The sequence below is a fragment of the Miniopterus natalensis genome, chromosome 9, assembly GCF_054644295.1.
Source record: "Miniopterus natalensis isolate mMinNat1 chromosome 9, mMinNat1.hap1, whole genome shotgun sequence".
Lineage (NCBI taxonomy): Eukaryota > Metazoa > Chordata > Mammalia > Chiroptera > Miniopteridae > Miniopterus > Miniopterus natalensis.
The window spans coordinates 82,410,076-82,436,155 of record NC_142089.1 but is presented as its reverse complement, the minus strand read 5'-3'; the positions used below and the strand labels follow the sequence as shown (position 1 = coordinate 82,436,155).

The 26,080-nt window shown below is 54.7% G+C and overlaps 2 protein-coding genes across 3 annotated transcripts in view; one reads left to right on the top strand and one right to left on the bottom strand.

Moving 5' to 3' along the window:
• Window positions 1-4,079, top strand: part of SLC22A23 (solute carrier family 22 member 23) — a 137,974-nt gene extending 133,895 nt beyond the window's left edge. Inside the window, exon 11 of the mRNA XM_087820709.1 lies at window positions 3,704-4,079. Coding sequence (XP_087676835.1) covers window positions 3,704-4,079 — 376 coding nt within the window. The remainder of the gene's footprint in view (window positions 1-3,703) is intronic.
• Window positions 828-18,193, bottom strand: PSMG4 (proteasome assembly chaperone 4). Of its 2 annotated transcripts, none has more exons than XM_087820711.1 (3): window positions 18,020-18,193; window positions 12,743-12,818; window positions 828-3,262 (listed from the first exon to the last, which is right to left on the bottom strand). In XM_087820711.1, the coding sequence occupies exons 1-3, from the start codon at window positions 18,191-18,193 to the stop codon at window positions 3,144-3,146; spliced, it is 369 nt and encodes a 122-aa protein (XP_087676837.1). In that variant the 3' UTR covers window positions 828-3,143. The 2 variants fall into 2 exon arrangements, with proteins under 2 accessions (XP_087676837.1, XP_087676836.1); XM_087820710.1 differs by lacking the exon at window positions 828-3,262 and adding an exon at window positions 9,633-9,822.
• Window positions 18,194-26,080: the final 7,887 nt, after the last annotated feature.

Genomic DNA, 26,080 nt, shown 5'->3' with positions numbered 1-26,080 from the left:
CGGTGGATGGAGGCCCCCCGGCCCGCGGTGGGTGGAGGCCCCCCGTCCCGCGGTGGGTGGAGGCCGCCCGGTCCCGCGGTGAGTGGAGGCCCCCCGTCCCGCGGTGGATGGAGGCCCCCCGTCCCGCGGTGGATGGAGGCCGCCCGGTCCCGCGGTGGATGGAGGCCCCCCGTCCCGCGGTGGGTGGAGGCCGCCCCGTCCCGTGATGGATGGAGGCCCCCCGTCCCGCGGTGGGTGGAGGCCGCCCGGTCCCGCGGTGGATGGAGGCCCCCCGTCCCGCGGTGGATGGAGGCCCCCCGGCCTGCGGTGGGTGGAGGCCGCCCGGTCCCGCGGTGGATGGAGGCCCCCCGTCCCGCGGTGGGTGGAGGCCCCCCGTCCCGTGATGGATGGAGGCCCCCCGTCCCGCGGTGGATGGAGGCCCCCCGGCCCGCGGTGGGTGGAGGCCGCCCGGCCCGCGGTGGGTGGAGGCCCCCCGGCCCGCGGTGGGTGGAGGCCCCCCGTCCCGCGGTGGATGGAGGCCCCCCGTCCCGCGGTGGATGGAGGCCGCCCGGTCCCGCGGTGGATGGAGGCCCCCCGGCCCGCGGTGGGTGGAGGCCCCCCGGCCCGTGATGGATGGAGGCCCCCGTCCCGCGCAGTCGCGCCCTGGGGCCTGCTCGCCGAGGAAGGCCGCCCGCTAGGCTGGGCCCCGCCCCGTCTTCCCTGGGGCTGTGTCCGACGCAGGGTGGCCCTTAGGTCCAGCTGCCCGCCCGGGGCGCCGCCCGCCCTGCCGGGTGCCCCTCGCCCTGGCTCCCTGCTGAGCCGGCCCCGCGCCAGAGGGCCCGCGGGAAGCGGGGCGAGGCAGGGCCCCTCCCTCCCGGGGACGGCCGGCCTGAGAAGCCCGCGGAGGGAGCCCGGGCTCACCCGGGGCAAAGCCGGCGGAAACTCGCAGCCAGGAGCGGGGGCTGCACCTGGATTCTCAGGAAGAAGGGGTGAGGCCCGGGCGGCCACCTTCTAGACCAGGCGTTTGGGGATCGGTATCAATAGGAGGCCCCGGGCCCACAGGGGGGGCAGTTTTGGGGTTTTCTTAACTTTACGGAGGCATAATTAACAGACCATGACATCCATCCACGTCTAGCTTATAACGCAGCGGCCTCGTGCGGGTCTCGCCACAGCGAAGCAGCGGGACCTTACTGATGCTCTCCCACGTTCCCTTACCGTAAATATTCCGCCGTGTGGGACAGACCACGCTTTGTTTCTCCAGCTGATACACCTTTGAATTCCGTCCGGTTTTTGGCCGTTATGAATAACGCTACAGTGAACGTCCGCAGATAAGTTCTTGCGTGGACGTAGGTTCTCCTGTTTCACAGGACTGGAATTGCTGGATCATAAAAATTTATATTTAACTTTTTAAGAAACTGCCGAGCTCTTCCAGTGGCTGCACCATTTCCCTTTCCCACCAGCGGTCTGAGGGACCTAGTTTCTCTGTCACTGTCTCTTTCGTTGCAGCCATCCTAGGCAGCCTGAAATCGCATCTCTGCCGCTGTGGCGCAGGCCTCCAGTGACTGATGACGTGCACCTTCCTGGGCGCTCGCTCCGCATTTTATGGTTTCTCTGGAGAAGAGTCTATTCAGACCTTTGGCCCACTGGCTTCTCTTCTTACTGAGAGCTCTTTTTATGTTCTGGATACAAGTCCTGTATTACATACGCTTTGTAAATATTTTCTCCTGGTGGATGGTCTATCTTTTCATTTTCTTAAGAGTGTCTTCTGGAGGGCAGAGCTCTTTAATTTTCATAAAGTCCAATTGACCACTTTCTTCTCTCATGTACCCTGCTTTTGATGCCATGTGTAAGAAATCTTTTTCCTAACCTAAAGAAAAATATGTTTTCCCCTTTCTTCTAGAAGTGGTATAGTTTCAGCCCTTACGTGTAGGACTCTCGCCCATTTGTGTTTTTTTCTTGTGTGCAACGCAAAGCAAAGGTCCAACTTTACTCACTTGCATGTGGACATCCAGGTGTCCCAATACCACTTGTTGAAAAGACCCCCCCTGAATCTACCTTTGTCAAAATTCAGTTAACCATGAACGTAAGGCTTTATTTCTGAACTGTCAATTCTGTCCCCTCAATCTATCAATCACCAGCACCACTACCTCAACTACTGTAGCTCTAGTAAGTTTAGAAACTGGAAAAGTCAGTCCTTGATTTTGTTATTTTTCAAAGTTGTATTAGCTATTTTGAATCCTTTGCATTTCCATATAAATCTTGAGATCAGCTTACTTTTTTCTGCAGAAATAAAAGTCATCTTGGAATTTGATAGGGATTGTGTTGGATGAATTCACAGAGTTGCCATCTTAACAATATTGAGTCTTCCAATCCATGAACATGGAATCTCTTCATTTAGTTTTTTTAAATTTTTCTCAGCAACATTTTATAGCTTTCCGCACACAAGTCTTGCATTTCCTTTGTTTATTTCTAAGTATTTCACGATTTTGATGTTATTGTGAATTTTCTTAATTTCAACTTGTCGATTGCTAGCATGTAGACACACAGTTGACTTTTGTATGTTGACCCTGTATCCTGTGTCCTTGAAGGACAGTGTTTTTGTGAGTTAGAGGCACCTACAGTGTAACGGAGGGAATCACAGGTCCTCCGGAGCCAGGAGCTCCCCTCCCACATCCGAGAATGAGAACCACGTCACTAAAGGGCAGCACCTAACTCTTGAGCAGCTCCATTTGGAAGTTATCTAAACCGACTGAAGCCCACATCCCTGTACCTTCCACCTGCTGGTCTAGGTCTGCTCTCTGAGGTGAAGCAAACGTCTGGACTTCCCCTTCCTTGAGATGAGACTTCCTCGCCTGGCCCCTTCCCTGTGGCCCCAGAGCTCTGAGGCCGGCCAGCCCTGTCCGGCCTGTACAGTGAGGGCACAGTAGGACGGTGGGGCCATTTCCTCCGGTCACCTGGGCGCCATGGTCCTCTCCACTGCAGCCAGCACTGCACTGCTTTCTGGGTGGCCACATTACACCTTCTCCCCAAAAATATACCTTTATGTCCAAATAGATGTTATTCAGAGGTACAGCGGTGTTTCCGATGTCACGTATCCCAGTGCCTCCGGAGCGCCTGGCGGGTGGCAGAGGAGTGGAGACAGGCAACGCAGCCCTGGGCTTCGCTCAGTACCGTGTGAGCTCGGCTCTGCAGGAATTTCTCCAGCAGTGCAGGCTGTGGGCACAGCCTTTCCCAGAGAGGGCACATTCCCAGTGGTGGTGTGCAGAATGATTCCAGGAAATACCTGGGACACGGCGAAAAATAACATCAACTCAGCGAGGAAATTACTGTTTCTAAGGTCCCTTCTAAGCTCTCTGATTATGGAAAAGAGAAAGTGTTCGTGTGGGTATGTCTTTAACCCCTGGCAGTCTTCCCCCACCCTCTAGTTTCCTAAATGAAGAGCAAGCCATAATTTAATGAGCATAATTTAATAATACTTTCCTTTCCACCATATGCCTGTTAGTCATGGCAAGCGGTCCTGTTCTCCATTTATAGTGATACTATAAAGTTGTCTTTCAGAATACATGAGGGGAAATACTAGGTGAAGCACGGGTGGCCCGGGTGAAGGCGGGTGGAACGTCCCACGTGGGGGATGCCCTAGTGTGGGGCCGCCTCGGGTCTGTGGGGAACGGGGCCCGCCCCGCGCCGGCCGGTGGCCAGACGCTAACGGGTGCGGGCCCCGCAGGTGCGGCGGGCTGGGGCTGGTGCTGGCCAGCGCGGGCTTCGGCATGCTCACCGCGCCCATCATCGAGCTGCACAACCAGAAAGGCTACTTCCTGCACCACATCATCTTCGCCTGCTGCACGCTCATCTGCATCATCTGCATCCTGCTGCTGCCCGAGAGCCGCGACCAGAGCCTGCCCGAGAGCCTCTCCAACGGCGAGCACTACACGCGGCAGCCGCTCCTGCCGCACCGCAAGGCCGAGCAGCCGCTGCTGCTGACCAACGCCGAGCTCAAGGACTACTCGGGCCTGCACGGCGCCGCCGCGGGGGACGCGCCGCCCGAGGGCGCCACGGCCAACGGCCTGCGCGCCTGCCGCTCGGCGCACAGCCTGCCCTGAGCCCTGGGGGCGGCCGGCGGGGGGGCGCACAGCCCGCCCTGAGCCATGGGGGGGCTCGGCCGGCGGGTGGGGGCACAGCCTGCCCTGAGCCCTGGGGGCGGCCGGCGGGGGGGGGGCACAGCCTGCCCTGAGCCCTGGGGGCGGCCGGTGGGGGGGCGCACAGCCCGCCCTGAGCCATGGGGGGGCTCGGCCGGCGGGGGGGGGGGGGGCACAGCCTGCCCTGAGCCCTGGGGGCGGCCGGCGGGGGGGCGCACAGCCTGCCCTGAGCCCTGGGGGGGCTCGGCCGGCGGGTGGGGGGCACAGCCTGCCCTGAGCCCTGGGGGCGGCCGGCGGGGGGGCGCACAGCCCGCCCTGAGCCCTGGGGGGGCTCGGCCGGCGGGGGGGCGCACAGCCCGCCCTGAGCCCTGGGGGGCGGCCGGCGGGGGGCTGCGGCCAGCAGGGGCTGGGCCGGCGGGAGCTGGGCCGGGGGCTGCGCGCAGGGCCGCCCACCGCGCGGGCTCCCCCCCCCCCCCCCGGACGCGCGTGGCTGTGGCGCACGCGGCCGGACGCTGCAGGAGCGCGGTTCCTGCGCTGGTGTGGGGTCTTTCCAAAATCTAAGGATCGTGTGTGAGGAAGCAGACTCTTTGGAAATAAGACTTTCTTTTCTGCCATTAAATGTTTGTATTTATTTTGGTCATTTTTACGAGAAGCACTTTATTCCCTTTCCTCTCACTGATCCGGAAATAGAACCACCTCCTTGGAGAGGGACCCAGTGGCCCCAGCGCAGCAGCGTCGCCCTGTGGGTGGCCCTGCGCCCACCCCCGAGGCCGGACCCCCCAGGGCCGCCGCCTGTGCCAGACCCTCCGCGAGCTGGGCAGTTCCCAGAAATGCAGGCGACGAGGTGTCTGCCGGAGAGCCTGTGATGGTCTGTACAGGTGTTGTCTGTAAGGTCAGAGCTCTGGCCCATGTTTGGCGGGGAAATAGCTCACGAATGTCATTAAAACCAGCCTAGTCTTTCCTTCCAGGCTTTGTTCTGGATGCTGGAAACTGGGGGAAAAGCTTCAACATTTCACCACAAATCTTCAATAATTCATGGCAGTGTCGCCAGTTTTCTGAGTTTGCCTGTTCAGTGCAGGACTAGTGATGTGCTGAGGTCAGAGACACCTGAACATTAAAACTCCTTCTCAGGCTCGGCTCCGGCAGCAAGGTTCCCTCTTCCACAGCTTTTCCAGCACTGAAAACAGGATGAGAACTGAACTAGCGGCCTAACGCAAAGCCGCAGAGGGTCGGGTGCTCTCCCAAATACACCGGCGCACACGTGGGGCACACACCACGCAGCAATCACCAGCTTGGGCGACTGTCAGCTCCCACTGACTTCACGCAGAGACGGCAAACCTGTGGGAGCCAGTCCCCCTCCTGCCTGCCTTTGCCTGTTTCCTGCTTCCTGCCGCTTCCCAGCAGAGGTGGGCTCAGGGCGGGGAGTGGGATGCCCACAGGTTAGTCCAACTGACCTCCTGCCTCTTTAAGGCCAATTGAGAGGAGCAATAACTCCCAAAGTTCAAACCCCCCCCCAAGTTCAGCTCCCACCCCCAGTGGCTAAGGGTTGTCCCTGTTCTCCATTTGTCCCAGAAATGAAGACTTCCCCTCCCTTTCATGTCAGGCTTTCTCCACCTGAGGGGTGTTTCAGAGGAAGCTTGGAGGGTCTCCTCAGGGACACCCAGGGGGCCACTGAGAAACAAGCTCATTGGCTCAGGCAGACAACATAGGCACCTGATTTTTTAGACAGCCTGGGTCCTTTCTAGACTTGTCCACCCCCACTTTGTGACATGTCTTTGCCATGGCCTGTGTTTTCCCACGGAAATCGTAGTCTCTGGTCTGCCAATTAGGTGACCTCCAACTGACAGTTGCTAGAACTCAAAGGGCCTGAAAAGGGGTTGACTTAACTTCCCTTCCCCCCTTCTCACTTCCTACCTGGCCTGTTTCTTATTGTCTCCACCACCACTCCCCTCCAAAGCTGGTGGACATCAATAGGAACCTGTTGGCCTGATAAAACATGGCGAGGTGAAACTTGCGTGTGTGATCCCAGTGAGTAAACCACACTCTCTCTGTCAAATAAATGGGGTCTGGAGTCTCCAGCCTCATCCAAGGGCCCCTGCCTAGGAAGGAAGGCCACCTGGCCAGTCTCCCTGTTCCAAGCCCCACTCATCCTCACCTTCTCTCATCTCTTAAGTCACTTTTGGTCTGTGTTTCAGTGTCAGCCCCCATCCACCTTACTTTAAAAAGGCCTTTCTTTGCAAACATGCAGCCTCCGCGTGCCAAACTTGTTGAAATACCTTTTGCCTTTTTTAGAGTACTTGCTACAAAGCCACCTGGCAGCAAGACCCATTAAAGTCCAGGACATGCCATATGCAGCGGCCAAGTCCCTGGGCAGTTGAGGAAGATGGGAAGGAGCCAGTGAGGTCCTGGGCCGGCACCTGGCCAGGTGTACATCTGCACCATCCTCCAGCACTAGCACACCTTTCAGTCCCTTTACTGTTCTGGAGGACTTGTGCGTATTCTCTCGCTGATGGCAGAGACCTTCTTGAAAACCTGTTGAAGCTTACAGTGCTGTGGGTAATCTCTAGGGAGGCGCGGAAAGGCACAGCACTTACAGGCTCCCGTTCCGAGGTTTCTGATCTCCATCTTAAATGACAGTAAAAACACTGGCCCAAAGGAGACAGTCAGCACTGTCCTTTCAGCAATCAGGACTAACTCGTGGGTGCCTAGAAGCCCTCTTCGAGGCACCCAATTAGCTGTGAGGACTGGCTCTCGGGACCAAGACCTAGCCAATAATCAGCAGGTGATGTCCGGGCAGAGTTCCCACAGCTCCCCCCTCCCGGCAGCCCCTGGATTAGGCTGAGCTCTTCTGTTGCTGGCTTGGCTTAAGGATATCTGACACTCTTGAGAAACACCTTTATGAAATGTAGCCAAAGCAGAAAAGCTTCCCTGTGGGCTGAGCCCCATGAAATCCCACAGCACGTGGGCAAGGCGGCCAGGGCCCGCCTGAGCCTCAGACACCTCGGGTCCCGCCTTGCTCTGCATGGGAAGGGGCTGCAGCCACCAGCTCCCTAGCACCTGTTGTTTGTGCTTGGACTCCTCAGTCCTGTTTCCTTCCTGGTCAGTAGGGAAACAGTTCTCAGGCACCTGCTGTTTCAAGTCCACCTCCTCCTCTGCCTGGGGAGACGCCTGCAGGGATGTGCTGCAGCCTCTCCTCCACCAGCCTCTCCTGCATCCTGCTATCCTGTCAGGGAACTGGGACCCCCTTTCAATAAAAGTTATGCACAGATGTGAACACCTGAGGCAGGGCTGGGCAGCTATTCATTTGTTCTTTTCCAGAAGTCAATCATAACTCATAGCACATACCTGAAGTACTAGCACCCAAGGCAAATGTTTTGTTTTCTAAGAGTATAATTACTTGCAACTAGAGGACAGGGGCTGGTAAGTTGTTTTGGCAACAAAACAGGAAGCAAAAATAAACCTCGTAAAGGAAGTACTGCACTCAATACCACTTCCTAGAGCCAAACGAGAAATGACTGAAGTGCCATTAAATGAAGTGACCATCACACTGCCCAGCCTCTAGGTGGCGCACTCGCGCACGTGCTGGGGAAGGCCCAGGCTTCACTTCCTTTAAAAGGCTGCCTGGCTTTGCTGTATTGTGTTAGAAAAGCAACACAGTGTGTTCTGTCCAGTGGGGACACTTCCCTCTGTCCTTTCTGCCACCCCAACATCTGAGGTTCCTAGTCAGAACCACGTTACTGCACATGTCACCGGGCTCACTCTGGAGGTGCTCACTCATAGCACAAGCCTCAATCCAGTTCTGAACTGTCGTTCAAAGCTAAATGTCTGCATGACGTCGCATCTGTTGTACCTTTGGGGAAATTTGTATGTAAATGTACAGAAATAAAAATGTTGCCCATTAACAAGTTTCCTCTGGAATGTCTTCCCTACCTCATCTGATGGTATCCAGTGAAGGGCATCTCACGACCATTCACAAGTAATAAAGACTATTCAAATCTCGATGTGTCTGTTTCAGCGCCTCTGTGAGCCAGTCTGCCCTCGGCCTGGGAAGGGTGGGTGGCCCCCATCTGCTGGCAGAGTCCTGGTCTTAAAGGCAGGCAGAGGCAGAGATGGGATTATACACAGGTTGTTTATTCAGGGCCAGTCTAAACCATCTGAGCAACGGGGCCAATTAAGTTCTTTTCTCTTGTGTATTGATGTCCGGCTAATCCGTGCACTGCAAGTTCCCAGAGAGGTGGAGAAATGATTATCTTACACTGTGATTCTGTGAGGAAAGACTGATAACCCAAAACGCTCTTCTTTCGTGTAGTATTTTTTACCAAGAAAACAATGTTTGTTTAATAAAGTTTTATACCAAACTCCACTCTCCATAGCCCTGGTTCTGTTACTTCCTCTTCCTGGAGGTGCCTGCAGGCGCCCAGCTCCGTGATGCTGGCGGAGGCCTGGGAGGTTAGCACAGGAAGTCACAGAGGTAAGCATCTCAGACCCCAGATCCCCTGCTCGAAATGCCTTTATGTCCCAGCCAGTGTCACCACCCCTGGCTGCTTACCATGGGCTCAACGCCTTTGCCACTGCAAGAAAGTGTTACAGAGCCCTAGACTATCAGCCTCCAGTAAGAAAAGGGTCCGCATGGACCCGAAGGTTGGGAAGTTCTTGGCCAGTGGTCCTCAACCCCGCCTGTGCTGAGAAGCACCTGAGGAGCTTTCAACCCCGCCAATGCCTGCGCCCCAGGCCATCTGAGTCTCTGCAGAAGGGTCAGGCATAGGCAACCTGTGACAGCCTCCCCAGAGATCTGAATGCAGCCACGGTTAGGAGCCACTGACCCAGGAAATACTGGCTTTAGGAATAAGGAGTGGGAAAAACCCCAAAACATGTAGCATTTGGTCCTAAAAAGACTGGAATCCACTTCGAGTGGTGGGTAGGAAAAGACTAAGTAAAGATGACCAGCAGGTACTCAGAGGGGAGAGGAGGAATGACTACAGGAGAGCAAGCACCTGGGTCCATGCAAAGGAGGCAAAACCATTCCTGACATCTCCATTCCCTGGCACTTACAGTCTGCAGAGTGTTTCTGTGTATTTAATCCTAAAACTAGCCCAGCAGAGGGGAGATTATTCCCATTTTGTGGTGAGGAAACAGGGCCCAGAGAAGTGAGAGACTTCACCAAGACCACAGTCTAGTGAGCAGGGAGGACGGGGCTCCCTCCAGGCCTGAGGGAGAACCAGCAGAGACAAGCGCTGAGGAAGGGCTTATTACCTTAATTTTAACTGGGGATGGACATAACGAGTAACAACTAATTTAACCCTTCGATCCAATTAGCCCCCTTCCATCCCAGCAAAACCCCACCTGAACCCCTTTTCTATTACTGAGCAGTCCCCCGGAAACTGCTGCTCACTCTGCACTCCCTCTTCCCCAGCCTTTGGCCCAGAGTCTGGTGAGGAGAAGGAGCATTGGTAAGACCCGTTAAACCCTTCTAACCCTTTAAAAACAATACGTAAACACATTAACCTAGTGACAAGCTGGACTTCAACTCATTTATTTAGGAACACACCACACACAGGTTAGAAGCCCTCCCCTCCACCGCTCAGCTAGAACTTCTCGGGAAAAGCCTCCATCTCTTCTTTGATCCTGTTTTCTACAAGTAATGCGAAGTTACTGTCTGTGTTTTGAAGGTTATAGCTGACAAACACCTGCTTGTTGGTCTTCCTGGCTAAAAAGAGAAAACACAGCAACACAGCCATGACTGAAATACCCAGGGAGCCTGTGTGCCTCCGGCCGAACTGACAGGGCTTTCAGGGAGAGAAGAAAGTTCTCATTTTTATGGCTTCACAGGCAGCTACTGCAGATGCAGACTCGAGTCACTGGGACCCTTTCTAAGTCTCTAGAACAGCGGTTCTTACAGTGTTGCCTCCACATCAGCAGCGCCGCTGGGAACTCATCAGAGATACACGTGCTCAGGCCCCACTCCCAGGCTGACCTAATCAGAAAGGCTGGGGTGGCGGTCAGCATCCGGGTCCACGGGACTCTAGGGGTCCCAACACTAATGTTTACAAACCACTGCCCTACATACACGGTTGGTTTGCTTGTTTCACTTTTCAAAAACACTGATAATATGAAAGTATTTAAAATAAAATATTCAAGTTCTCCTTCAGTTCACCCTCCTCTCAGAGATCACCCTACATCTCTTCATTTCTGCGCATACACGTAGATACACACACGCATATGTATATGTGTAGTCAAATACACATACATACAAATGTCTAATTTTCAATTGGATGTTGAATATAGTTTTAGCCCGTCTACAGAACCAATGATAATTAAGGTGTGTGGCTCTGACTGCAGAGATCAATATGAAAGATGAGATGAACATCCTGAAGACACGTCAGGCAACAAGACTGAAGCAGCCAAATACTGTAACTGCGCCAGAGCTGGGGCCTCCTCCCCAGGCCTCACACCACACATGGGGCAGGTGCAAACTCCTCCCCACAGTGGCACGCACCCACCCTTCCACCCCGAGAACTTCAGACAACCACACCAACCCAGCATCAAGACAAAAAGGTAGTGAGGAGAGGTGAGGCTGGGATACAGCTCAGTCAGCCCTCATTCAGGGGTAGGAAATTCCATCCCCCAGGGCACTGTTCTGATTCTAATCGCTGTACTTAATAAGACAGGGTCTAACAGGGAACAGAACTGTGTCCACCTACATTGTCTACCTGGCAGACCCAGCTCTACCCTTCAGCACCATACAGGTAAGGGAGTCCCCTCCCACCACAGGGTTACTCTGAACCCTCTAGACCAGGGGTGGGGAACCTTTTTTCTGCCAAGGGCCATCTGGATATTTATAACATCATTCGAGGGCCATACAAAATTATCAACTTAAAAATTAGCCTGCTACATTTGGTCAAACATTTAACTAACTCGTCCCTAATGTGATGGCTGGAACTGCTTCTCTTTGGTGAGGCGCTGGCAGGGCCAGACCACATGATTTCTCGGGCAATATGGCTGCAGGCCGGATGGTCCCCACCCCAGCCATGGATCATCTCTTTTTCAACTTCTCTTCATCTTCCATAAAAGACAGTGTTCAAGACACTGCTCTCTTCTCCTTCTAGATAAAACTACAACATTACAAACTACTACTAGGTCTCCATCTCAAGGACACCCCTGAACCCACCTTCCTTTTTGGCACAAAGAACTTATTCACGGGGCACCAAACATGCGCCCTCCACCCTGCACTGCCAGAGTCTGTCATCCACACTGTGGCAAGCCAGCCAGTTTTCTGGCTCCAGACTATGAACAATCCACATCTCCACCAGACCAGCAGGCACACAGTGGTCTGTGTGATACAGGGGTATCACCTTCCAACGCTGGCAATCCACAGTGGGCCTGTGGAAGCAATCGCATCTTTAGGTCACTTCCACATGGCTCAGAAAAAACAATGACATGAACACAGGGAGGGAATGATAACCGGGAACCCGGGTACGGGCTTAGCAGGAATGGTTTGTATCTCTTTTTGCAACTTTTCTATAAATTTAAAATTACTTCCTAATACGAAGTTACCAAACAACTCCCTAGTCACGTTTTTCTAATTTCAGGCTAAAGGAAAAGTACAGTGGATGTTCCTAATGCTGCTGCAGCTGCCCTCCTGGCCCCCACCGTCCGTGCACAGCGCACACCACACAGCGCACAGCGCACAGCGCACAGCGCACAGCGCACAGCGTGGCGAGTCTGGAATGGCCTCTCCTCAACCTACCCAGGACACCTGTGCTCCACCTGAGTGGGTGTTCTGTTTATAGGAGTCCCTCAGTTCCAGAGGGACTGACATAAGTGTCCACTTATCAGGGATCAAGTGGATAGAGCTGTCAACACCAATAAAACACGGGGGCTGGGCCCCATCCGCCACACATACCCAGCGGCAGGCATGACTCTCTAACAGCTCCATAACTGAGCTGATGAGGAACATTGTGACCATGAAGACCGAGGCGACAGAGGCAGCCCTACTGTTCAAGGCCCTGGGCACCTGTGATGACCGGGTGACCGTGCACACTGGCCAAGGCAGCACATGTGCTAGCCTTCCTGAACCACCTGGGTCCTTACAGGAAGGGAGTCTTCAACCTCATGTCCTTGCTTCACACACTCCCTACGTCACACTGAGCCCAGGCCAGTCTCCCTCCTGAACTCTGAACGACTTCACCCTTGCAGGGAGTGAAGGACAGTCCCTCCTGTACAAGCTGGCTCCCTGCTCCACCGGCGCCACTGATCCCAGAGCCCAGGAGGCTCCTGCAGCCGCTGCCCACGGGAGCGGTGGGCAAACATCACACTTGCCCCCAAAGGAGTAATGTGCTCACAGACGGAGCTAAGTCACCTGTCCCTCATTAGCATGGACAGCAGCAGAGACACGACAGAGGAGTCCCCTAGGCACCTGCTGGCCCTGAGACAGGTGGGACCACATGGCAGAGATGCGCCCTCCTCAAGGAGACACATACACAAAGGTCTGGGCTTACTCTATGGTGATGAGTTGGTTTATCTCTCAGTATAAAGATTCTTTATTTCTAAAGCAACCTGCCGCATGGGTCCATCACACAGCGAGGCCCCATCAGGTTGTGCTTGCAGCCGCCACCGAGGATACATACCTAAGCGCTGGGCAAGGCCAGTGGAGGTCGTGTCGGATGTGTCTCCTAGGAGGGAGGTGGACACAGGGATGGAGTCCTGAAAGAAAAACAGAGAGTGCGATGTGGCTTCTCCACCAGCCCAACTTCTACCACTGCTGACCCCAGGGTGGCAGCAGCAGGTCCTGGGAGCTTAGAGGAGGTCTGGGGTCTGTGTTAGCAGCCAGGCAGGTGGACACTGTTGCATATGACGTCACAAAGCTGGAGAGAGGAAGTCACCTGAAGCTGGCATCACAATGCTGTCAACAATTCTAGGAGTTATTTCACGTAAAGGGCGTGTTTTTGTGCTGGAAACTCCAGAGTGCTCAAGGGCAACATCAAAAACAGGAGGGATGTAAACAAGATCATGAAGGCCCAGCCAGTGTGGCTCAGCAGTTGAGCATCAACCTATGATCCAGGAGATCGCAGCTGGATTCCCAGTCAGGGCACATGCCTGAGTTGCGGGCTCAGTCCCCAGTAGAGGGTGTGCAGGAGGCAGTCGATCAAGGATTCTGTCATCATTGATGCTTCTCTCTCTTTCTCATTCTCTCTCTCTCCTTTCTTCTATCTGAAATCAATAAAGGCATTAAAAAAAGAAAAAGAAAAAAAGATTAAGGCCACAGCAAGAAGGAAGCTTTCAGAGCCTGGGTGCCAAGAGCCTCCAGGTCCCTCTCACCCCTGGTAGTCAGCAGCAGCGGAGGGAGCACCTACCCTCCTCACTTGGACTGTAAGAGAACCATAGCTCTACTCCCCTACAGGCGTCCGAGCTCTTCAAGTCCCCAAAAGCCCTGAGACTTTGCCAAAGGGCACCAGCCCTTAGCAGCCAAATAATGAAAATATGAACTTTTGAATATGCTTGGTCAATTCTCATTTCAGAAAAGCAGCAATAAAACTAAAGATAAATAAATGTGGCCCTTCTGAAATGTAGAGGTACATTTGAAAGTAATCCATTAAAAAGGCGTAGCCCGGCTGGAGTGGCTCAGTGGTTCCCCCCAGGGCAGATCACAGTTTGATTCCCAGTAGGAGGCGTGCAGGAGGCAGCTGATAGATGATTCTCAGCATGGATGTTTTTTTCTTTCTTTTTTAAAATATATCTTTAATGATTTCAGAGAGAGGAAGGGAGAGGGAGAGAGAGAGATAGAAACATCAGTGATGAGAGAGTCATTGATTGGCTGCAGCCCACAACCTGGGCATGTGCCCTGACCGGGAATCAAACCCCGATGTCCTGGATCCTAGGTCAATGCTCAACCACTGAGCAGCACTGATGTTTCTCTCTCTCTTCCTCTCCCGTCCTTTCTCTGAAATCAATAAAAAACATATTTAAAAAATAAAGAGTTGAAAAGGAAAAAACCCGCTTATAATATAGCCAAAATTACTTTCACTGTGAGCAAAGAACAGATCAGAGGGTGCTCCTTATCTCCCAAGGGGTCAAAGTCACTTCAATACGAGACAAGATTGGTTTAGGTCTATGAAAGATGAAAACATTTACTTCATGCTTTTTTCTTGAAAAAGATAAAAAACATGATCTTAATGAATTTGCTATTTACAGATTTTAAGTTCAACATTTTAACTGTTAATAGTATTTTGCAGCTAAACCTCCTGAAAACAGAAAATCTATCTTAACAGGGTAATCTTTTCTGACCAAAAACAAAACTAAAAACCCATACAGTTACCCTCTTTAATACTTCATTATTTCTGAAATCATACTATGTCAAGCTGGTCTCCCAGGTAGAAACATGCCTGGACGACTTTTCTGTGGCAAAGGACCATCTTGCACTCACCCAGGTCTCCAGGCCTGTCCTAAGTTGTCTGAGCACACAGGGTCCCCCACCCCATCTTCCTGGTGCCAGGTTGCTTCCCTCCTGCCAGCAGGGCCCTGCTCACCCCAGTGCTGCAGCTTCTCTTGGCACCACAGACAGGCCTGCTTGCTCACGGCGGGCCAACTGAAGAGCAACAGTTGTATGGTTTTGTTCTACATGGTCTAGTCCTACATGTGGGGGTTTGGGGGGGAGGGAGGAGGGAGGAGACCTCACAGACCCTTCAGAGCCACCCTCTCTCTGCTCATGGGCCAGTAAACGTTTTCTAAGAAGGGCCATACAGTATACAGTTTAGTTTTTATGGACTACAAGGTCCAGTAGCAACTGCTTGACTGCCTCAAACGGCAGAAGCAGCTGTGTGAGACCCTCCTAAATGGATGGGGACAGCTGCGCTCCAATAAAACCCCAGCACAAAAGTAGGCACGAGCCAGCCCGCAGGCCCCAGTGTGCAAGCCCTGTCCACAGGAGCCCTTATTTTCCTGCCCTAAGCTATGGCCAGCACCTTTCTCTGCAGCTGGCCCAGTCCTTCACCCCTAGAGGGCCATGTCTAGGCACACTGTGGCCAGTCAGTGTGACTGATTCCTTTTCCTTCTCCTGCCCCAATCTTGATGCAAGGTGACTTTCCAGTTGAGAAATACACCCTACCAAGAGCTATGACTACCAACTGCTCAGACGACCAATGCCACACACAGGAGCCGCCTGAAATTGGTTCAAGGAATCAATGCCTGCCTGGTCTTACCAATGAGCAGTCGAGGGCCCCATGCCTTACACACGGTCTATGGAGACAGCCTTAGGATTAGGAAAGGTGAGGAGGCTCCAGGGCACCATGCCCTCCAAACACACAGCCTGCCCATAACACCCCTGCCCCTCTAGGCCCTCTTCCTCTCCTCCAATGAAGGAAGACCTGCAATTACCACCCGCCCAAAGGCCCACCTGCTGGTACTCACAGGAAAAGGAAGGACAGTGAGAAGGTTAAAGGCCTAGGAGAAGGGCAGCCAGAGAGAAGAGGGATGCTGTGTGAGGCCCATCCAGAGGCTGCCTCCTTCCCAAAGCCTTGCCAAGGTCCTACCTGATGGCTCGCTCTTCTCATTTCCCAACATCCCTGGGGCCCCCCTGAGATTACCATCCTTACTGCCTGGCTGGCTGCGGGTTACTGTCAGTCCTCTCTAGCCAATGGGTAGTCCCTGAGTGTTCCTAATTCATTCATTCAACAAAGATTTAACAACAGCTTGTCAGGCACTGGGAATACAAAACCACATAAAACAAACCTCAACACCAACAATAAACCACAGAGGGAGCAACAGCTGGGGGCATGGTGGTGGGAGAGAGCAACCAAGGGCCAGTGAGTGGGCCGGGGGAGGTCTGAGCAGTGGGAAGGCCTCTGTAAGGTCTCTGGACCATACTCTGGGTCTCTCTTGAAAGGTCTGGGGCAGAGGAATGACAATATCTAACAGAAGTGTGCTGCCCCGTGGAGAACTGGCCATGAGGCACTGTTGTGGGTTGAACTGTGTCCTCCAAAAAAATATGCCCATGATCTAACCCCTCGTATCTGTGAATGCGACTTCATTTGGAAATAGGGTCTTTACAGAAATAATTAAAATGTAAGTCAAGTTTAGGTCACACTGCAGTGGGGTGGATCCATTATTTATTATGACTGAGGCACTTGTAAGAAAAGACACACACAGACAGGTACACTTGGAGAAGAAGGCCATGTGGCACTGGAAGCAGAGATGAAGCTGCAAGCTGAAAACACCAGGACTGCCAGCAGCAAGAAGATGGGCGAGCCCGGCCAGGCGTGGCTCAGAGGTTGAGCATCGACCTAGGATCCAGGCGATCAGGGTTCGATTCCTGGTCAGGGCACATGCCTGGGTTGCAGGCTAGCTGATCAATGACTCTCTCATCACTGATGTTTCTATCTCTCTCTCCCTCTCCTTTCCTCTCTCTGAAATCAATAAAGATATATTTAATAAAAAAAAAAAAAAAAAAAGATGGGCGAGAGGCATGGCATGATTCCTCCCTTAGAGCCTCCAGAAGGAACCAGCTCTGACAGCACCTTGACTTCAGACCTCTGGCCTCCAGCTGTGAGAGCACATCTCAGTTGTTTTAAGCGACCCAGTTTGTGGCACTTTGCTACAGCAGCTCTAATAAACTAAGACAGAAAGCAAATGGGGAATCAGCAGAGGAGAGATGCTGCATGCCTGGCCAGGGTGGCAGGCCTTAAGGAGAGGAGGGTTGCCTGGATTCTGTGTATTTTTTTTTAAGTATAGTTAACATTGACATTCAATATTATATTCGTTTTGGGTGTACACAATAGGATTCTATGCTTGTACACCTTACTATATGATCACAACAAGCCTCATTACATGCCTGTGACGCATTTATTTTATAACTGGAAGTCTGTGCCTCCTACTCCCCTTCACCTTTTTTCACCCACACCCCACCCGCTCCCCTCTGGTAATCATCCGTTTGTTCTCTGTATGGATGAGTCTGTTGTGTTCTGTTTGCTCGTTTTTTGTTTTTGTTTTTAGAGCCGACCTAAGTGAAATCTTACTGCATTTGTCTTTCTCTCTCTGACTTATTTCACTTAAGGTGGACTCGTGGGGTTACGACTGACAGCAGTGCTCAGACTCAGGGCGCTGGGCGCGGAGTGAGCAGAGGGGTGGAGGGGGCCCCTGGGTTCCGGGGAGCGCCGGCTGCGAGGGGCGGTTTTGAGGGACGAGGCGAAGAGTCTGGTCTTGAACATGCCCATTGTGCCCACGCGCCAGACTTCCAGGTGAAAACAGGCGGCTGAAGCTCGGGAAAGAGGTCCGCGCCGGGAACGCCGCGCGTGCCGGTGTGGTCCTACGGGGGGCACACCACCAGGGTGGGTGCCGCCCCGGGCGCGGGCGGGGGGGGCAGAGGTCCCACGACGAAGCGCCGACGCGCCCGTCCCGGGGCCGGCAGAGCGGCGGGGCCGGCCTGGGGTCCCGCTGCCGGCGGGGCGCACACGGCTCCCCTCCGGGGGTGCGGGTCCGGACCACCCCGCCCCCACGTCCCAGGCAGAGTTCTGGGGAGCTCCCGTGGCCCCGGCCCAGGACGCCAGAGGCCGCCGGGCCCGGAGTCTCCCCTCAGGGCCCCGCGCGCGCCGGCGCCCACCCCCTCGCCGCCCCCGCGGCCCGAGCCCCGCGCCCCCCACGGCCCCGCCGCCCGGGGCCCACCCCCCCCGCGGCCCGAGCCCCGCGCCCCCCACGGCCCCGCCGCCCGGGGCCCACCCCCCCCCGCGGCCCGGCCCCGCGCCCCCCACGGCCCCGCCGCCCGGGGCCCACCCCCCCCGCGGCCCGAGCCCCGCGCCCCCCACGGCCCCGCCGCCCGGGGCCCACCCCCCCCCCCGCGGCCCGGGGCCCACCCCCCCCGGGCCCGGCCCCGCGCCCCCCACGGCCGCGCCGCCCAGCCCGCCCGCACTCACGAAGCGGCTGCACATGGCCACGGCGAGGTTGCGCAGGTGCGGCGTGGCCCCCACCCACAGGAAGAGCGAGTCCGTCAGCCGCATGACGTGGAAGTGCACCAGCTGCTCCCACAGCCTCGCGCTGAAGTTGTGCAGGGAGACGCCCCCGCCCGCGGCCGCCCGCGGCCCCTCCATGCCGCCCGCCGGCCGCCAGCCCGCGCCCCGGTGCCGCCAGGCCAGAGCGAGCGCGCGCCGAGCGGCCGAGCGCGCCTTCGCGTTCCGCCGGGAAGGGGCGGGGCTCGGGGGCGGGGCCTGGGCGGGGCTCGGGGGCGGGGCCTGGGCGGGGCTCGGGGGCGGGGCCTGGGGCTCGCGGCGGGGCGGGGCGGGGCGGGGCGGCTCCCGGGGCCTCGCCGACTGCCGCGTCCGCTCGTTCCCCGCGGCCTTTCCCCGCGCTCCGGTACGTGACTGGACGCGGGGCTGGGGGGCGCCCGCCCCCGTCACTGACGGGGCTGGGGGGCGCCCGCCCCCGTCACTGACGGGGCAGGGCGCGCGGGCGCCGCGGCGCAAGGGAGCCCCCGGGGCGGCGGAGCTCGCCCGCGCAGTTTCCGCCTCCCGCCCGGCCGGTGCGTGCTGGCAGCGCTCACGCGCCCGGCCCGCGCGGCTTCCCGGGTCCTGGTTGGACCGCCGGTTCCCCGGGCACGAGGGCGCCCGCCCGTCGAGCCGCCCGGGCCGGATTCCCCGCCGCGGCCCCCAGCCCGGGACCGGGGCGCCTCGCGGGGCGGAGACCGCCTGCGGGGACCCGCGTCGCCGGTGGTTGGGAGGAGGGGTGGGCGCAGTTTCGGGCTCAGACCCTCCCGCGCGGCGGCTGCGGGCGAGCGCGGCCGGGGGCGGGGCCGCTCGCCTCCCCGAGGCTCGGTTTCCTCGCCCGCGGGGGGACGCTGGCGGGCACGCTCGGCGCCGCGGGGGCTGTGCGCGCACGCGGGGGGGCGGCGCCCTCGCCCCGCGCAGGGGCCCCGCGCTCGCAGCCGCCTGGAGGCGCCGCGGAGCCGAACCCAGGAAGCCCTCAGGGCGCTGAGACGGGGCGCGGGGCGACCTTCATGGTAAAAGCAAGCGGGGCCCGTTTTGTCAGATTCTGTTACAACTGACTGTTGGGTTTAAGGCAGAACTATCAGTTCTCTAAAACATTCTGCTTTTAAAATCCCTAATAGGTCCAAGGTGACTAAGTTAAAAATTTAAAGGGTTAAGTATTTCTATAGGTTTGTTCTATCTGCTGATCATCAGTGATTCAATAATATAGTTAAGTTTTAGATCAGTTTCTTAAGCAGCTTTATTAAGGTATAATTGACGTACTGTAACTGCAGATATTTAAAGTATACAAATTGAAGTTTTGACACATACATAAATACCCATAAAACATGGCTACAATCAAAATAGTGAACATGTCCAGTACCCTCAGAGGTTTCCTTTAGTCCCGTGGTAATCTTTCCTGCCTCTCCCAACCACTGATCTGTATTTTGTCATTACAGGTTAGTTTACATTGTTAGAGTTTTGTATAAATGGAATCATACAGTACATACAATTTTAGTCTGCTTTTCACTCATAATTATTTTGAGATTCGTCTAGGTTGTTGAGTGCATGAACAGCTCATTCTTTTCAGGGCTCAGCAGGGCTCTGTTGTGGGGCTGGCTGTACCACTACTTGTTCACCCATTCACATGCTGGTGTTCATTTAGGCTGTTTTCCTTTTGGGGATAGGATACTAAAGCCACTATAAACGTATGTGTACAAGTGAGTCTCTGAATGGACATACGCTTTCATTTCTTGAGGATAAGTACCTAGGAGTAGAATGGTTATATGTGTAACTTTTCAAGAACTATTTCTAATGAACCTCAATTCATATTTCACATCATACACAAAAATTAGTTCAAGTGTTTTATAGACCTAAACAGAAAACCTAAGACTATAAAACTTCTAGGAGAAAACCTTTGTGGCCTTTATTTAGAAAAAGATTTCATACATAAAACACCAAAAACATGATCCATAAGATCAATAACTTGCCCGGCCGGGCGTGGCTCAGTGGTTGAGCGTCGACCTAGGATCCAGGCGATCGGGGTTTGATTCCCAGTCAGGGCACATGCCCGGGTTGCGGCCTCGATCAATGACTCTCTCATCACTGATGTTTCTATCTCTGTCTCTCCCTCTCCTTTCCTCTCTCTGAAATCAATAAAGACATATTTTTTTAAAAAAAAAAAAAGCTTAAACTAATGGAGCAGATGATCTCACCCACATCTCAACTCTAATATCCTCTAATACTTTGTCCCTCTAGAAGACAAACACAATTTTAAAAATGGAGAGTTTATATCTGAAGAATCTTAAAGAACTGTCTGGGGAAACTCACGAGTTAACACCCCCTTGCCTCACTCCTGTCTTTCGCTCCTCATCACAGTGAGAGAACCAACATTTATCCACCTGTGCTCTGATGCTGTCCTGCATGTCCTCAGGAGCCTCGCTCCACCAACTGAGGTGGACTCTGAGATGCGCCACCTGGATCCCCCTTCAGGAGAGGACGTGTCTCAGCTGCTGGGAATACTGTTAGCAAAAAGCCTTCTTCCGTGGCCTCCTTTAGGGTCTGCGCACACTTCCCAGGGCAGCCCCCACCCAGAGGCAGCAGAATAAAGGCCAGGCCATGGTGGCCCAATGCTGTGCAACTGTGTCGGGCCATTTTCACTCCAGAGCACCCGGGGGTTGGCTGAAGCTGACTATTGAAGGGCAGTGTTCACTTTGCACCATCAGGAGAAATCAAGATGCATGATCAGGAGGCCGAGTACAGTCATCCCAATAAAATCTTATGGCCCCTTGGTCAGTTTCCAGACCTGGAACTCAGGTCCCCTGCAACACCATGGCAAGTACCCACAGCACAACCACCCTGCCTTTCCCCAAAGGACCCAATGGCATCTACTCAGGTAACAGTACACTAGGGAGGGAGGAAGACCTAGACGTTTCAAGAGTCAGAGTTGGAGTTGAGATCTGGAGACCTGCTGTGTCGTCATGGCCCTCCTACTAGAGTGGGAGCGTGCAGGAACCCAAAAACAATGAAGTCCTGGCCAGGTGTCCACTGGGTCTGCAGACCCATCTAGACCCATCTGGGGGCATTTGCCTGGTCCCTGAATATGTAATTGGGATAGACATACTTGGAAGTTGGCACAATCACCCCATCAGGTCCTTGGCCCATGGGGTAGGAGCAATCCTAGTGGAGAAAGCCAAGTGGAAGAATAAAAAGTTGCCTCTCCCCAGCCAAGCATTATGACATCCAGAGGGGGATGGAAAATTAGTGCCACCTTTAAGGACCCAAAGGATGCAGTGATCGTGGTCCTCATCACATCTCTGCTTCACCAGTTGAGCCCTGGAAGATGGCAATGGATTCCCATGAACACAACAGAGACGGGGTTCCAATGGCGGCTGCCAGAGCATGTGGTGTCTCTGCTAGAGCAGTTAGGTAAGGCCTCAGGACACAGCCAAGGATTGGGAGATGCATTCTTTTCCACTGCAAATGCGAAAAGGAGCAGAAACAGTTTGCATTTGCCTGGGATGAACAGCAATATTCATTTATAGTTTTGCCCAGGACTAGGTTAACTTGTCACTCTCCATCAGCATGTAGTCTTGAGAGATCTCAACTGTCTACGCATTCTACAGAATGTCACGTTGATGCATTACAGCACCATCACCCCGGTTTCACCAATGCCCTGTCTTCAGTTCACGCCTGTGGCCATATTGGGGATCCCACAGAAACAGCTGAAGAATAGGTGAAAGCCTGAACTGAGCTGGGTTTGGAGAGGCCAGTGTGAGGTGCAAGCTGCAGGTGGGTGGCAGGACACCTGGTTGTCCATTTAGTGCAGACAGAGCAGTAGACCGAGGTTATGGTACACACAGACCCATGAGCAGCAGAGGATGACCCGGCTGGGCTGGTCGAGACCTGCAAGGAGAAAGATCGGAGGTAGAGGCCCCAGGGTATGAAGTCACGGCATCCTGGTACTGCCCAGAAGAGGAATTAAGCAACGAAGTAGACAGAATGACTCAGCTGAGGTTGGTGAGCCCCACCTGCCACCACCCCAGGGACGGTACGATGTGCCATGGACAAAATAACCATGGCAGCAGCGAGGGAGGTTACACAAGGGCCAGCAGTGTGAATTCCACTCCCCAAGTTGATCTTCCTGCTGCTGCCACCAAACATCCTACCTGCCAGCGGAGATCCGGGCTCAGGCTCTGTCACGCACCTCCCCAGGCGAGCAATGGCCACATGGTAGGCAGTTGATGTTGTTGAGTTCCTTCCACCCAGAGGGCCGGCAGTTTGTTCTGACAGGAAGAGAACCACGTTCCAGGTACGGGTTTGCCCTTCCCGTCCCCAGGGCCACGGACGGTGCCACTGTCTAGTGCCTACAGAGGGTGTGGTCCGTTTGCCTGGCATTTGGAGAGCAAAGGAGGTGGGAGAGAGAGCCCAGATCCGTGGCAGCTACTGGGCACATCACACACCCTGTGCCATGCACATGCGGCCACTCACGGAAGGAGGTGCTCAGAGATGACCGTTAGGAGAATGGAAAGCCATCCTCCAGACCTTGTATAAAACCTGAACCCAGGTAGGAAAACCTCATGAGTCGGGGATCCAAGAGGTGGAAGCAGGAGCCACCCCACTTCCCATCACTCCCAACAGTCCAGTTAGGGGATTGTGCTCCCCGAACCTGCACTATGGGCTACAGGAGTAGAGGTTCCGTCTCCCACAGGAGAACACTTCCGCCAGGGGGCACAGCAGGAGTCCATGAAGCTGTGGATGGCTGCCGCTGGGCACTTAAGGCTCCTGTGTCAGAGCCCCACAAGTTGAAAAGGAGAGTCACCATCCTGATGATCAGGAGGAGACAGTGCTGGTGTCACCTGGTGGGGACAGGGAGGTAAATATCTGATACCTGGCAATGTTCTTGGGCGCCATTTGGTGCTCCCTCGCCCAGGTGTGACAGTAAATGGACCAAACTGCAACTCTGGCCCAAGAGCAGATCCTCCTTACAGTAAAAAATGTTTTCCCAGCACTGTGAGAATGGGACCTTCAGGTGTCAGCCCCTTTAGGATGACTTCAGCTACCAAGAGGTGGCTCTCTGAGGGAGGCAGGGAAATGAAGATGAGGCACTTCGGCTTCACCCGTTGACTGCGGGGGCCATTTCACTTGGGACCCTCACAGGGTCCACTGTAGTGACTGGGGCCACATCGCGGCTTTCCTTCTGCCTTTGCCGGTCCTGCTTCCTCTCCCCTCAGTCACTTCCAGGTTCTCTCTAATAGATATTCAGACCAAACTCTGAAGTCTTCCTCTGGTGGGCCCAGAAGGGACAGGCTCCTTCTGTGGTCTGCTCTCATCTCCCTGTGTGCACTCCCTGGGCAGTTCCACCCAAGGCCAAGAGCTTGCTCAGCACTTAGTCTCTAAAGTGTGAGTCTGCAGCCATCCTTGCTCTTCTCAGAGCCACATCACACCCAACTGACTGCACCTCCTGTCTCCCTACCCCCCGGACACTCAGTGTGTCCGTGCCCATCTCATCGCCTTGCACCCCTCCTTCCTGCACCTAAGCCCTTTCCTTTCCCCACAATGGAGAATGTATCACCACTCAGTTTTCCAAACCATCAGTCAGGGGTCATCTCTATTGCCGCAAACAGTGCTGCCTGCTGGTGTCTCCCACTCGCCCTCCCGGGTCCACCTGCACTGCCGTCTGGCGCAGACCTCACCTTTCTCTTGCCTGGGCTGCTGCTGAGGCATCTGACCGGCTTCCTCATGTCTTTTTCCTTTGGCTTCCACTTGTTTTTCTCACTACCTCCAGAGAGGTATTGAGCAAATAAATCTGCTCATGTTACTGCCTGTAATAAAAAAATTCCTTCAATGATGCTTAACTTAAACAGCTCTGCAGGCACCCAGGCCCCTCACCCAGCCACAGGGCTGCTGCATGGCCAGCCCTTCCCTCACCTGGGCTCTGGGCTGTAGCCATAGTGAACTCCAAGAGGCAGCGGGGCCTACCGCCTCTGTGTGCCCTATGCACCGCTTCCTATGGTGCCCTGCCCCTGACTTACCTCCTGCAGAATCTCCTGGTCCTAAAGTCAGCCCCACACCACCCCTGAGGGACTCCTTCCCCATCCAGGCAGGCGGCTATGCTGCGATGTCTCCTGGCCCCTTTCTGTTTGCACAGCAGGGCTGCACATAAAGCCAAAAAGCAAATACTGAAGAGGTGGAGTGATGGAGGGCTCAGTGAGCACACCCTAGAGGAAAAACTAAGGGCCTCCTGGCCTTCAGCTCTAGGCCTGGCTCCACTCCTGGTAGATGTTCTAGTGTTACCTTAGCTGCAAATTGAGAAGATTGGCTTAGGTTATTGCTAAGGGCCTTCCAGAGCTAATATGCTGTGAAGATCAGACAAGAATGCAGAAGGGGAACAGAGCCTTCCTGGGCCAGGGCTAAGCAGAAGGGTGCTGTTCTCCAGGGAGCCAATGGGTGGCAGGCGGGCGGGGCGGGCTGGAGGCAGCGTGGCTTCGGCTTTCAGGAGGCAGGTGAGTTCCTGAGATCCTACCCGTAACCCGCAACCTCTGTCGGAAGCAGGCTTTTCTCTAGACAGCGGGTCCTGTCTAGCCCACAGCCCACAAAATGCAAAAGCAGCCAGCCTACCAGCTGAGTGATTGAAAAGAGGGCAGGGGTCTTGGGTGTTTCAATTCATCCCTCTCCTCTCTCTGCCACCAGTTTGGGTTGTGAGTCTGTGTTTGTTTCATTAAAAACCAAGAATTAAAGAATTTTTTAGGTGATGGATAAGAAACTTGCTCTGTGGGAGGACACCTGTCACCTCCCTTCCAGGTAAAGGTAAGTCCTGGGTTTATAATGCACACCCTCTGAAGACGGAGCTGCCCCGACATGCTCATGGTGCAAGTGACAAGCCATGAGAACGTCTGGGAGTCTACACCATCTCAGGAATCTCTCAGGAGCTCGCTGGGCCTTTAATCCAAAACCAGCCCGAGCTGTTATACCCCACGGCTGGTAAAGTGTGCTTGGGTTAGTGATAGGCTAGGTTACGCTGTGGTAACGTTTTAACCCTGAAATGGAAATGGCTGGATGCAGCAATGTGTCTTTAGCTCACCATGTGCTTCTGGCTTGGGGTAGTGAGTGAAGGGGCAGGAGGTGAGGTGGGTGCTCTGCTCCATATAGTTCTTCAGGACCCAGAATGACGCCTTGTGCGCAGCAGCAGAAGAGGGAGCTACGGGGTGCCTGGCCTTTCGGTGCCAACCAAGAAGTCACACATCACATCTGCCCCTTAGTCAGAAATCAGCCGTCACTGCCTACCCTCCCCCGGGGGAGGAAGGGGGGGAGGGGAGGGGAGGGGAAGGGGAAGGAATTGGGTGCAAAATGTGGGGAGCACAGGGAACTTTTTTAAACATTTTGATCTCCTTTACTCATTTCTCCCCCCCCCCCAAACTTGGCAACCGTCAATGTGTTCTCTGTAGCTATGACTTTGGTTGGTGTTTTTTTATATTTTGCATATAAGAGACATTGTATGGCATTTGTCTTTCTCTCTCTGACTTATGTCACTTAGCATAATTCCCTCTAGATTCATCCATGATGCTGTGCAAATGGCAAGATTTCATTATTCCTTGTGGCTGAATAATATTCATATATATATCACAATTTCTCCATCTACTCATCCATTGATGGGCACTTGGGTTTGAGGAGCACCACTGTCTCTGCTTCAGTGGCAAAAAATCATGATTTACTTAGAGTTACTAGATCTGCCAGCCAGCATTTGCCCAGGCTTTCCCGAGGAGCCTGGAGCGTGGGGCAAAGCCCGAACCTGTGTTCACCAGCCCAAGCGGATGCACCACTTCGAGTCTTTTTCTGATCTGAAGTGTCTATGATCATCCACATCCACCAAACCCCCAAGCTAGGGCCGCTTCTGCTCATTGCTCCAGACGACCTGTCCTCTCCCACCTGAAGGCAGCCCCCACTCTCCCTCACCCCTCTCTCCTCACTCTGTGAGGACAGCACACTGCTTTTCTCTCTCTCCTGCATCATCCA

Excerpts from the sequence above, each read along its gene's own strand:
- PSMG4 (XM_087820710.1), bottom strand. The coding sequence starts at position 18,193 with ATGGAGGGGCCGCGGGCGGCCGCGGGCGGGGGCGTCTCCCTGCACAAC. Across the intron at positions 12,819-18,019 it reads TGGCCATGTGCAGCCGCTTC|GACTCCATCCCTGTGTCCAC; the intron begins GTGAGTGCGGGC and ends TTTTTCTTTCAG. Across the intron at positions 9,823-12,742 it reads TGGCCTTGCCCAGCGCTTAG|CCAGGAAGACCAACAAGCAG; the intron begins GTATGTATCCTC and ends TTCTCTTTTTAG.